This window comes from Trachypithecus francoisi, unplaced genomic scaffold (genome assembly GCF_009764315.1).
Source record: "Trachypithecus francoisi isolate TF-2019V2 unplaced genomic scaffold, Tfra_2.0 Lachesis_group13, whole genome shotgun sequence".
Classification (NCBI taxonomy): Eukaryota; Metazoa; Chordata; class Mammalia; order Primates; family Cercopithecidae; genus Trachypithecus; species Trachypithecus francoisi.
In genome coordinates, this window is record NW_022681458.1 from 91,080,307 (window position 1) to 91,094,533 (window position 14,227).

At 36.6% G+C, this 14,227-nt stretch overlaps 1 protein-coding gene across 6 annotated transcripts in view; it reads left to right on the forward strand.

Annotated features, from left to right (window-relative positions):
* Positions 1-14,003, forward strand: part of CACNB4 (calcium voltage-gated channel auxiliary subunit beta 4) — a 271,309-nt gene extending 257,306 nt beyond the window's left edge. For 5 of the 6 annotated variants that reach the window (XM_033231483.1, XM_033231484.1, XM_033231485.1 and 2 more), the window contains 2 exons: positions 5,457-5,642; positions 8,153-14,003. In XM_033231483.1, coding sequence (XP_033087374.1) covers positions 5,457-5,642; positions 8,153-8,413 — 447 coding nt within the window. In that variant the 3' untranslated portion in view covers positions 8,414-14,003. The remainder of the gene's footprint in view (positions 1-5,456; positions 5,643-8,152) is intronic. The other variant, XM_033231487.1, reaches the window with a different exon arrangement.
* Positions 14,004-14,227: the final 224 nt, after the last annotated feature.

Genomic DNA, 14,227 nt, shown 5'->3' on the forward strand with positions numbered 1-14,227 from the left:
AATTTCCCATCATTAGTTGAGCAGTGAGTTAAGTACTCAGAATGTCAAAACCTTTAATAATGTAAAGAATGGAGTTTTGATATGAAAGAAACATTGGTTGATTATTTTTATAATTAGCATTACATGTTGTACCATTCAGCCATTTTATTTTACTGAAGAGTACTTGCCAGTCTTTTTTTTTGTGCGTGGTTTGTTTTGTTTTGTTGAGACAGGGTCTTGCTCTGTTGTTCAGGCCGGAGTGCGGTGGTGCAGTCATGACCTCCCCAGCTCAAGCAATTCTTTCACCTCAGCCTCCCCAGTAGGAGTCCATAGGAATGCACCACTAAGCCCAGCTCATTTTTTGATTTTTTGTAGAGACAGGGTTTTGCCCTGTTCCCTGGGCTGGTCTTGAACCCTTGGGCTCAACTGATCCTCCTGCCTTGGCCTCCCAAAGTGCTCCCTTTTTTTGTTGTTGTTGTTGTTGTAGGTCTCAGGGTCTCTATATTTTCCAATAACAAGGAAACAAAAGTATGCTTACCCATATTATTTCTTTTTACCACTTAGAAATAAGAAAAATGCCCAACATGCAGTTTTATCTATGTACAACAAATAAATGTAAAGCGATGCATATAATTATAATTATTATTATATGCATGGGAGAGTTTTGGTACATTTAATCCCCTGTCTAGCTAATATTCAGTAATGAACCAACTTTAAAAAGTTAAGTTCAGGCACAGTGGCTTATGCCTGTAATCCCAGCACTTTGGGAGGCTGAGGCAGGTGGATCACTTGAGCCCAGGAGTTCGATATTAGCCTGGGCAACATGGGGAAAACCCATCCCTACCAAAAACTACAAAAAATTAGCTGGGCGTGGTGGTGCATACCTGTAGTCCCACTTACTTAGGAGGCTGAGGCGTGAGAATCACCCGAGCTCCAGAGACAGAGGCTGCAGTGATCGGAGATTACGCCACTGCACTCCAGCCTGGGTGTGGGAGTGAGACCCTATCTCCAAAAAAAACAGTTAAAATTAAACTTCAAAATTAGTTTCTACATTTTATATACTTTTTATTAAAAATATTCAATAGCTGCTTTCTAGATTAAAAAAATCAGACAATATATGTTAGTTTTAATGAGATTCTCCCCTCCATGCTAAAAAATATGTATTTTATAGTCATTAAGGAAGACTTACCCAGTGTCTTTTATATATCTTCCCTCCAAAAAGAATTGAAAAGAAATAAATAGAATATGCTTCATTTCCTCCAGGTAGGACTCGAAGAGCACTGTATCTTCTGTAAAAAGTAGGGCGACCCACCATTAGCTCAGGATTTTCAAGGTTTAGCAGTGATAGTCTCATCCCAGAAACACTGAGATCCCCAGCAACCACAATAATTGGTCACCCTAATTCAGATGGCTTCCGTAGTAAAGAGTGTTACATCTTACTGTGTGAATGGAGAACCAAACAGTTGGTTAAATACTTTTTTTTAAGACCTTGCAAGTATTCATTTCCATTTTATTCACTTTCAGTCTTTCTTCCCCTTTCTTTCTTCCCTGCCGTTTTAGCTCATAACCACTAAATGAGCTAGAGGCATGTTTTTCACTCTGGGTTATTTACAGTGCTTTTATTTTATTTTTTAATTTTCTTGAAAGAGCTTATCCAGAAAGGGAGCCTAATGTGCCTGATGTTTTGAGGGTTGATTTGATTCTCCTATTCACTACTTATTTACTTTGGCAGCCACACCGTTCTGCCTACCTCAGCTGAAGAGAACATCCCATCATAGAAGGGCAGAGGTGTTCCCTGTGGCCGTGCTTTGAAAACAGCTCAGCCATGCCCTTCTCTTGGGCTGCACCAAGGGAATAGTTCACTGAGTTGGTAACTGTTCGCTGCCCGGGACTTCTGCTGATTTGGAGCTCTCTGCATCCATAGCCCATGCTGCAGGCCACATATTGCATAGTAAGGAGTTGACTGCCCTTGAACCTTTAAATTTATGAAAAATTGGCAAAGCTGGTTTGCATAATTCATTGGGTTGCTTCTCTTTGCATTTCTTGTATGATTTTTAAAAATTGTTTCCCCTGATACTGAGTTTCTATCACTCTGGTCTACTCAGCTGTGTTATTTCCCAAACAGCTAAAGAGAAAAATTGTGACAGATACACAGGCTGTGAAATTCTTCCTAGTTGAAAATAAGCCACATATGTCACTATTCATTCAGAAGCAGAAATTTGCTTTTCTCTGTGTTTTTTGAAAGCCTAAAAGCAGTTTCAAGTCATCTTCCAACCTATATCTGTCTTTTAGCAGTGCAAAAGCAGTTTCCTAGAAATGACTGAGGCTTAAGCACACAGCCATGTGCTGATACATACAAATCCTATCCATTCATTGGCAAAGAGAAGCGCTTTATTAAACTTAAGGTAATTAAATGTGCCACTATGTCTACAACAGTGACGGTGCAACAGGTAGAACGGCCAAGTAGATATAAACCTCATTCAAATAACATTCTGCCATAGGTGCTGCTTACCCTCCTTGGGCTTTGCAATCCTGGCTGTGAATGTCAGGGCCCATCCAGCCCAGGTATCCTTGGAAGGTTTTTCAGTTTGGCACTTTAAGAAACAGCAAGAAAATGACTTGTTGAGACTAATCAAACCCGTATTATATGAGACCTATGTGATTAAATTTTATGTTTCACATAAAATGATATAAACAACCAACTCCAGATCACATAAAGTGTAGAACTTGCAGCACACTTTAGCCTGGAATGACCGAGAGACTGGTCCTTTGTTCTGGTGCTGCCTCGTTTCCTCTTTCTTCCTCCTGTGCCATCTGAGTCTGTGGATGTTCTTTGGGGTAGAGCTGTCATTGTCTCACTCAAGTCAGCACCTCGATGCTTCTATTTATGTCAAAGTGTCATGGACAGTTCTGATATTCTATATTTGTTACTGCTGAACGTTTACACAAGTGGGGGAGGGGCTTTTGATTGCAAGAGACAAGCAATTCCCTTGGGTTACTTTAGTGGAAAACGGGATTTATTGTAAGCCTGTATGTTGACAGAAACTCTAGGCAGTAGCTGCTTTCCCTGGCCCTCATGGCTATATGATCTCTTTCTTCCATTGCGCCTCTGCTTCTCTTTTTTTGTTTTATTCTCGTCCATCTACAGATAACATTCTTTGGCTTACTCATAACTTCACCTTCCTTGTAAGTTCAGTTTTCACACATCTCTCCAAGCCTCCTTCTAAATCCAGAACTTTATGCTGCCGCTTCAAACGTTAACTGGCTCAGTCTCTTTATTTTTCTGAATTAAAGTCCCAGCGTGACATAGATTATTATGGATTTTAATACTTATCTCTCCTTCCACACTTTATGCTTTTTGAGCATAAGATGTTGCCTGTTTTCCTTGCCACTGTATACCCACAGTGCCTAGAAGAAAATAGGGACTGCGTAAATATTTTATGAATGAATAAAATATGCAAAAAAACTCTGAAATTTACTAATAACTGTTCTTGGTTGGGGGTAATTTTCCACCTGAGTTGAACTGGCTGAGTCTTCTCAAACATGAGTCCATTTGGACTGAAGTCATCTTATTCTTTTCCTAGTCCTGTTCCAAGAACCCCAAATGGCTTTCCAATTTAAGGCCAAAATTTTCCATAAAAATTGATGTGATGAAACATTTAAATAGTAAATGTTGGGAGAGAGATTGTTTCCATGGTGACTTCTGCTTCAGGAGTCCTTGTTCTAAGCACAGAAGAGAATGACTGAGCTGAGACACCATGAACTTCACATTATCCAGTTGCCATTAACCTAAATTCAGCCAGCTTTATCAGTGCCGATGGCAGTGACCCTGTCTTTGATTCATTCCTGGGAGCTTCTTATTTTGGTAAAATGAGTTCATAAAAACAGATGAAGGTGGTGGGAAAGGCATTTCAATCCTTCTATTGAAAGTTGAGATGTGAGCCGGGCATGGTGACTCATGTCTGTAATCCCAGCACTTTGGGAGGCCGAGGCAGGAGGATCGCTGGAGCCCAGGAGTTTGAGACCAGCCTGGGCAACATGGTAAGATCTTACCTCTACAAAAAGTTAAAAAAATTAGCCAGGTGCAGTGATGCATGTCTGTGGTCCCAGCTACTCAGGAAGCTGAGGTGGGAGGATCGCTAGAGCCCAGGTGTTTCAGGCTGCAGTGAGTTGTGTTTGCTCCAGTGCACTCCACCCTGGGCCACAGAGCAACACTCTTTCTGAAAGAAAAGAAAAGAAAAGAGAAGAGAAGAGAAAATTGAGATGTGCTAACACTTACCTGTGGAATGACTTTTCTCTTTGTGTGGTGCCAAAGTTTTCTGATTTCCCTCTGAAGAGTGTATGTCTGGGGTATATCCTGTCTATGTTCCCAGCCAAACTGTAATGACAGGGGGGCCACCCTGCTCCTCTGGGGCAGAACAACTTCCTGAGTCCAGATCAGATGTTGAACAATGGCCTTACTCGCTGAAACATGGACAGCAGATACTTCTTTTGTGACCCCCTGCTTTCCCCAATTAAACACCCCTTGTTCTTTTTTAACCATTTCACAAAATGATCTTGTGGTAGCAAACCACTGCCATGTGGTTTTCTGTTATTAATCCTAAACTTTCTTTCCTTAGTGTTTTATCTTAAGACATATAATGTTATTTTCACAAGCATTCTGAAAATTATCTAAGTAAATGTTATTTCCTTCAACATAGTTACCTTAGGAGAAGAAATATTTATTCCAATGATGTGGTCATTGCCCAAAACATGTCTAGAACTCCCTTCTCAGTGCCACAAACTTGCTTCTCTCATATTCTGAAGCATGTAGAGTGCAGCTCTATAGGAATATATGGCTAAAGATGTGAATACACACAGGTTTTCATTATATTTTACCTATAACACATTTACACTTACTTCATCTTTTTCTTTCTAAATAATGAAAGATCCAGCCGGGCTCTGTGGCTCATGCCTGTAATCCCAGCACTTTGGGAGGCTGAGGCAGGTGGATCATGAGGTCAGGAGTTCAAGACCAGCCTGGCCAAGATGGTGAAACCCTGTCTCTACTAAAAAAATACAAAAAAATTAGCCGGGTGCAGTGGCAGCCACCTGTAATCCTAGCTACTTGGGAGGCTGAGGCAGGAGAATCACCTGAACCCAGTGGGCAGAGGTTGCAGTGAGCCAAGATCGTGCCACCACACTTCAGCCTGGGCAACAGAATGAGACTCCATCTCAAAAAAAAAAAAAAAAAGAAAGAAAGAAAGATCCAAATATTGAATGAACACTCTCACTTTTATATTAATGTCCACATTTGTTCATGGAATACTGTGTAACCCTTCACTTGACCTTAACTTTAGAAACAGCCCATATAGCACCTCAAATTTGATGTTAGTGAATAGCTATTAAAAATGCTATTATCTGTGTTAAGTGGAATTTTAGGTTTCATTGCCTAAAACCTAAAATGGAAGTAAAGTGGATTTTCTTGTCGTCTACAGGAAATGTTTGATGTTATATTGGATGAAAATCAGCTTGAGGATGCATGTGAACATCTAGGGGAGTACCTGGAGGCATACTGGCGTGCCACCCACACAACGAGTAGCACACCCATGACCCCACTGCTGGGAAGGAATTTGGGCTCCACGGCACTCTCACCATATCCCACAGCAATTTCTGGGTTACAGGTATTGTCACTTTTTTGCTCGTGCTTTTTACAACCTTACATGTAAGATTCTGTGGGAACTTGATTAGGATGGAGACTGGAGTCATCCTTAATCTGAAGAGGGAATTGTGCACATTATATTTAAAAATCTTAAATATTATCTAATTATGATCTATCCTAGAGAAAACTACCCAGAGACTGACAATTTCCTGAGAACTTTGCTCTCTGTGAATTTATAATGGATTTTACTTAGGTAAATTAACTCCTCCTGTGTCTAAACTCTGCTGGGAAACTTAACGCCTACTCAATGTACCTGCCCATTACTTTTTTTAGAGACATAGTCTCACTCTGTTGTCCAGGCTGGAATGCAGTGATATGATCATAGCTCACTGCAGCCTTAAATTCCTGGACTCATGGGCTTATGCAGTCCTGCTGCCTCAGCCTCCCAAATAGCTGGGACTACAGGCACATACCATGCATGTGGATAGTTAAAAAAAAAAAATCTGGAGAGACAGTGTCTCACTTCGTTGCCCAGGATGGTCTCAAACTCCTGGCTTCAAGCAGTCTTCCCGCCTTGACCTTCCAAAATGTTGAAATTACCATCACGAGCCACCACTCCTGGCCCCTTCATTACTTCTTAATGCCACTTCTCAAGGATTACACAATAGCTAAGTAAGATATATAGATGCAGATAGGCCTTTCGACTGCCCTTAACTAATCCTGCCCCACCCAGGTTGCTAGGCCTGCTCTCTACCTTGCACAAGACAGTGTGGATATAAGTAGAGCTGCTCTGTTCAGAAACAGTAACTGATCCCTGAGTTTTCTCGGGGCTGTGCAGGGGCCCACCTTTGTAAGTGGCTGTGGCACATGTCTTTTAGGGAAGCTGAGGATGAACACAGGATCAAGAGGTTCTCTCTTCTGCTGTTCTGGTGCTGTACTCAAAGGGAGAGATAGGGAGCCAGAGACCTTATGGTACAAAATGGGCCTGCCTTTCTACATCAATTATTATTTACCATTCATCAAGTAGCTACTGGAATGTGGCCAAACCTGCAGCAAACTGAGGAACATGTAGTCAATTGAGCCCTCTTGTATGATGACGAGTTTTGTTTTAATGGATTATAATGATAGTCGTAATTGTCGATCATACAGAGTTAACTCGGAGATAAATGGCACTCTCTGAAATGCTATTATAGCTGTATTACTCTGTTACAAAATTGCATCTTTGTAAGCAGAAAAACTGCCATGCAAATGAATAGCTTTTGAAACTAGAAATGAACACGAGAAATGTACTATGGTAATGTACAGCACATATGCATGCATTGGGACTATTTCATGCCTTGTTTCACTTCCTGTGGGCTGATCTGAGTGTACATTACTGCTGACTAGTTTGGATTGGCTCTGAATTGTACATTACGGAATGAGAAATAGATGCATGAAGCAATGCACTTCTGTAATGTAGGTGGAAATGCAGTGTTGCACTTTCGTATTGAATACAACAATCTTGACTCACCACTGCTAAGACATCCACCTAGAGTGGCCCTCCCTGTTTCATTAATGAGTTAACGTATTGTCCTTTATTCTGTGGCCTATTTCTTCTCCCAGTAACAATTGACACTTCATTGTGAGGCACCTGACTGAGGTTAAAGGCACAGTCTGTGACCTGTCAAATGAATTTCCTTCTGCCTGAATCTGAGTGTACTTTAGATGAGATGTGTCGGCCCATGATTTCACCAGGATCCTGTGCCTTAACTGATGTGACCTACCTAAACCGGTAGACACAAGTAGATAAATGTTTTCTCATAGTGAAGAAAAATGTTAAATAACATTTTCTGAGCCTTCAAATAAGTATCTTAAAATACTAATTTCTATTAATGGTATTAGAGGAATTTAGTTTATATTGGAAGATTATTTTGCAGGACATTTTAGTTGAGGAAGCAAGATTTATAAATGTATCAATTAGCTGGCTTCATAATTCTTGTATACACCCTTGGAAAGATTATTACATTAATGTAGGATGCAGAAACACTTTATTTTATGAACAGCACAAATAATAATTTTATTAAAATGTTTTAAAAGGTATAAGGAATACTCAGATCAAGGTGAGGTGTGTTACTTTAGAAAGAGAAATATTATATCAATTCAGGAGAGAAATAATAAATGCTATTCTGAACTTTATTTCCCAATAGTAAAATAATTTTCATTTTTGCAATAGAAATGGACTTATTAGACCTTCCTAAATATATTAAGTTCCATTTAACAGTTAGCTTTCAATTCTACATTTGTAATAGGAAGCATAGTCATTCAGCACTGTGGAATTAAACTCATAAACTATCAACACTCTGGCATCTTTTCATGTTGTGTCCCAAATAAATAAGACCAGATATTCTGAGCAGACCATTGGTGCATCAGAATGCCTCATTAAGTCAGATATTTAGCATCTTATTGTACAGATCCTATGATTTTACATACATTTACATGTTTAGATGAATGAAGCTGACATTATTTAATCAATGAACTATCTGATATTTTTAGAGTCAGCGAATGAGGCACAGCAACCACTCCACAGAGAACTCTCCAATTGAAAGACGAAGTCTAATGACCTCTGATGAAAATTATCACAATGAAAGGGCTCGGAAGAGTAGGAACCGCTTGTCTTCCAGTTCTCAGCATAGCCGAGATCATTACCCTCTTGTGGAAGAAGATTACCCTGACTCATACCAGGACACTTACAAACCCCATAGGAACCGAGGATCACCTGGGGGATATAGCCATGACTCCCGACATAGGCTTTGAGTCTGATGAAACAAAAAATATTCATCTGTTGACAATTTGCCATAGCAGTGCTAGGATAAACCAATCATCTTAACTTGGCTAACATAGCACAGTATTTACTGTGCTAATGGGCTGCTGTCATTTTATGCTAAGTAAGGGGCAAAAAAAATTACATTATGCCCTTGAGTCTAGATGGATATTAGATGCCCAATCATATAGATATTTTTAAGTGCAACATTTACATGATAACAGTACATTTTGTTTTCTTCATAGATTTAGACACATCAATTTGTAATTTAGGGTACTTACAAGGCACATATAAAATAATTTCCCATGCTGGAAATTCCAAATGACCAGTTCCAGTTGGAACCAATTTATAAACCAATTCCTGTTGGAATTTGGGTGAATTGACTAGAAAGTCTACTTGAGCATGTTGTAATCAATTGAAAAATCTGGGAAAAAAAAAACTAATAAGAAAATAGAAATACCGATAGAAGCCAAATCCAGCTTTGGTATTTATTTGCTGGAAGCTAAATTTACACTTAAAGTTGGAGTGTATAAACATTTTAATATATGTTAATGTTGCCAGAATGACTTTTCAAACTTACCAAATGTATTGATAGTGCCAAAAAAAATCTCAGAAATCTTAATGCAGAAATTATATAGTCTCCTCAGATTTTAATATTTTTATTTCTTTCCTGGCACAGCTGTTGTATTCAAAGTGTTTTGCTTTTTGTTTAGTCAGTACTGTTAGCTCATTTGAGGTTGGCAAAAACAAATACAAACAAGCAAAAAACCTCAAAATGTTTTCAGCAGTGAGAGAGAATAGTAAAGAGAAGCCCAAGCATAGCTGGTTATGTGAAATATAAAATGGGGTGTTGTTCTCCCTTTAATCAATCTGAGCACAACTACATACATCCAGGAATCTAAAGTCAGATAGTAAGGATGTGGTACCAATCCTCCCGAGTGTAATGCTAAGCACTTCCAGACGGGAATTCATCTATTTCACTTAATACAAACGCAGGGTCAGTATTTCCCGCCAACAAGATTGAGTATCTTTCCATTGCTTCTTTCAGTCTCTGTCTTTGGATATCTGAATGTTCTGGCCCTTCAACAAATTCTTTAAATCATGCTAAGGATTTTTGTTTTATGTGGACACACTCAACTTTGATATTCAGGAGGTGTTTTTACAAAATGACTATTGAAAAAAGTTGAAACAAATGATTTTGAAAGCTTGCACCAAAAAATAAACTCATAGATTCAGAAAATATTTGTTGACTAAAATTGTAGCATTTTAATGCAGAAAATTATAAAGAATTTGGAGATTGAGCTGCCTTATTTCTAATCAACACTCCTCTTCATCTTATTAAGTCTTCACCGTTTTTCCAGTGGCTATAATTATGGAATTGGTGACCTATGTTTTATATTATCAAGGAAGCCTTAGATTCACTATGATCCAAGAAATTATTGAAATTGACCCTTTTTACATAAATATCTTTTAAAAAATTGCTCTTGTTTCTAAATGTCCACAGTGCATGCATTTTCTAAAACTCCAATAAGTCCAGCCATCAAAGTCCTTTTCTGCTAGCACATGTCATGAAGCCTATTTTTGAAAATGATGATAATTAATTTTATAGTATCTTCTTTTCTCCCCAAGCCTTTCAATATTTAGGCACTGAAAGCATGCACCAGTTCAGTAATCTTGACCATGGAAAGAAGTTCCATATTACTGATGAATTATATATATATCTTGAACCCCATTACAACCTCACCACATCCCCCCTGCCTTTATGTTCACTATATGTACCCCATTACGAACCTGTTTAGCTGATAATGAGGATACCTGTAATTCTGTAAGTCATTTCAAATATTTGATACAATTAAAAAATATGGGCTTAGTAAATTTTAAAAGTGAACATGTGATACTGGCTTGTGAGATTCTTCTGTCATCTAGTGAAGCTTATAAAACTTTCAGTTAAGACATTTTAAAAGAGTTATATCCATTAGGCACTTTAATAAACATATAACCTGCCATTACTGAATACTTTGTTAGAACACAGAAGAGCATCTTCCAGCAAACAAAAATATATTTATTACATGTACAGCACATACTTGCATGAGAAAGAAAACATTAGGCAAAACATTTTTCTATATGCTTTACTGGTTTCTTGTTTGTGCGCATTAAAGTATTTAATTGCAAAGAGTGCACCAAGGTGTATAAATTTAGACTAGACAGCTGTTCAGCTTTTTCTGTAGTAGCATTAACAATTTGGTCATTTAACTATTTTAAGATATTTACATTTTATGGCAGGTAGCTGTAACAGCATTTACATATATTTCCTAGTCATCAAGATTACCATCTTCTTTCAACTTCTTAAAAGTCACTTGTTTTTAAAGGCCTCTCAAAGCCTTGTTTTTAGTCTTCCATGTCATGCCGATAAAGAGAGGCTCATTCGATACCTGTGCACAAAACCAATCTATCATTTACCATCAGATGTCCATACCTGTTTTGCTTTGCATTCTTATTCAAAAGCTGACAATCTTGGAAAGGGTATAATGTATATTTTATTGATGGATATATTTAAATGTTTACTTTAATTTGTCATATTCTTTCCCCTTCCTTCTGTAATAAGTTTATCTTCCTCAAATAAGGGGATATACATCTTATTTTTTTTAAAGACTTAAGAGTTTATTGTGTAAATGATACTTAAAATCTAGATATATACTAAATGAAAAGTTTTATTTTTGGCAAGCACACCAAGCACCTTTGAAAAATACATATTCCATAAATACTTTGTTTTTAATTAACTTCATTTAAAGATAGCAAATGATTATAGGCAGGAGAAACAAGTCTTTTACTGTTTGGAGGCTGTTTTAACTTACAGTATAAGCCACATACTAGAATTCTGTAATTTCAGTCACAGACATATAATAATATGGACTCATGTGACAAAGTGGAAATGTAGTTCTGGAAAAAAAGGAATGCAATTTGTCGATCCTGATGTTAATTCTGAAGGGTATAATGTGACTAATATTATAACCAACAACATTATCTTGTTTAACATTTAAAGCAACACTTAGAAATGTTTATAAGTGATGATTCTCTCTTATCTTTATACAGTTCTATTGGAGAGAAGGTTGAAACTGTTCACAATTTAGACTGATGGTCTTTCCTACTAAGAGTCTTAATTTTGTGACTATATAAGTCATTGCAGTTAGTCTTTAATGAAACGAATTTTATTAATGTGAAACAAATTCTGAGACAATTATTTGTTCCCTTTAAATGATCTGCTATTTAATTGTTGTTGTTGTTGCAAAATGTATTTTTGGAATGTTAACCTCTTTTCATACCTGCATACTTGAACTTGTCTTTTGTGTGGGGGCCTTAAAATTCATAATAGGAAGTGGAGGCAGTGAAAGGAAATAAGAAAAGGAAATTATTCTAAAAGATGGTTTGCAAATTTAAACTCTTTAAATGAACATATCACAAAATGTTGTTAAGACCCAGGATGTCCATTAAGAATGTTTCTTGGCAACCTTAATTTGCATGTTAGTATGTATTTTCTTATTTACGCAGTTTTATTTTGGTATTTGCTTTAAAAATGTAATACCATTATAGAAATTACCCTATGTACTGATATATTTACTACCTCTTCTCTAGAGAAGACAATCTGTCTTTAAAGGGAAAAACACTGGTCAATAAGTAGTGATCAAAATTATCACTATTCTGGCTAACCTTGCTGCAAAACTAAATGCATAGAGTGTTAAAATATGCCTTCCCTTTAGATTTTAAACTGTTTCCAAAATGCTCTTTGACACCCTTTCATTTCTTCCACGTTAGTGAAATTTTCTTTGAATTGGTCCATAGTTTATCATGAGGCAAGGTTAATTTAACAAGTAAGTCATCATAGGGAACAAAACAAACTGCAAGGGAATTGCCTTTGTGTGCAACTTGTTATAATATCCAGTTCTAAGTCTAAAAGAGAGTAGAAGTCCAGAGACTTTATGTTTAAGAGCAGCTGGTTTGCAAATTCACATTTTGTTGGTCCTTGACTTCTACAGAGACCCAGAGCATGACTTAGCTATTTACTGGGTAAGGATATGCATTATCTTGCACTCCCATGTAATTGGAATAAACTTCATATCAATGTTTCAAACAAATGCTGTGTACCCCTTATTCCTTTTATATTTCTGCCTTTGTCTTTTATGACAATGTTGCATGTTGTGTTTTTTTTTTAATTATATAAAACTCATCCTTGAATGACTATATGAATGAAAACTTTATAGGAAATTATGTAATAAAATCTGTTTTATTAGTTTCTCATACCTTTAAATACTGTCAATATTTAAAATAACTGTTACTAAGTTACTTCCTCAAGCTGTGTCTATGGGGCAGAACAGTCCTCTTCTTTAAAATGGTAATCATAATCAAACCAGTCAGGTCAATCCAGTTAGCTGTTAGACAGACAATAAGGATAACCTTTTTTTTGACTCAAGCAGTCAAGTTAGTCAAAATAGTAAAATTGGCTTATATGGGCACCCAGAACTACAGCATTCAAAAATTACTTTTAAAGATTTCTTCTTTTATTAAAATGGACTTTCTTAAATAAAATACATCCTCTGATAGCAACTATCTCTTTTTACTTATAGATGATTAATTCTAAATGCTTCATGTAATTGAGGGACATTATGAGAAGACTAGAAAGTATCTCATCAGATAATCCTAAGGGCTGTAACTTCTACTTGCCATAAACAAAGTATAATTAAGAGTGAGTAGCAATTGGTTTGGGGAGTCATAGTTATGTATGAAACTTTCTTTTGTTTCTCATGATGTATGTAAAATGTTTGCAGAAGGATGGTAGAAATTGTTACTAATGAATTTAGAGTGGTTTGGGAGAATACACTGATACTTCCTCATTTGAAAATTATAAGGAGTTAAAAGGGGAACTAAGAACAAGTAGTGGCTGGCCTCTAGCTTTTCAATACTTTGTAAGTGTTCTTGGTTATGTTTTGAACACTTAAATTTCTCAACAAATGGCTATGTCTATATTTATGTAGGGGCCACTCTTGTCCTACTTGCATGCCACTTTCACACACTTTTAACTGAAATCAGTGTGAATTCTGTATGCACAAGGGATGTATTAAAGATGTGGGATCATTAACGCTATATTGTTGCATACTATTTTTCATATGCCTTACAATATTTTCTGGGACATTATTAAAATGAAAGCATTTTATTGCCAAAATAAATCTATGTTGTTATTTATAATCTGCATTAGCAGTAGAAAAATAATGTAGCAAAAACATATTGTACAGTACAAAATTATAAAATATATATTTTGCCAATAATATAAAAATAGATTGAGGAGAAAGAAGCACATTTGTTATAGCACAAACTTATAACAAAATCCAGTGTTAAATTTGGCAGTCATATTTTTTAAAAGTATGTTGATTTAGTTCTATCAGATTTACTTCATCTACCATCTTTTTAACTTGCTGCTTGATACTGTTCCAGCAATTTATTTCATAGCCTTGCAATCTGTGGATGTAATTTCTTTTGTTTTATTCCCTTCCATAAAGTTTATTAAATTTTATTTTGTGATAACACTCATACTATATTTTCTCTTCTTATTTCTTCTCTTTCAATAACAACAACAGAAAGTCACAGCAAGTGAGCTCATAGGGCTCCTCTGAATTTTGGATATGTTTGAAATTTTCGTATTTTTCACAGCCTCAAGTCAGAAGGATCAATAAAGATGTCCCAACCACAAAGAATTATATTACTTAGGGATTCTTTAATTTGTTTTGTACTGAATACTACTTTGAAACATAATT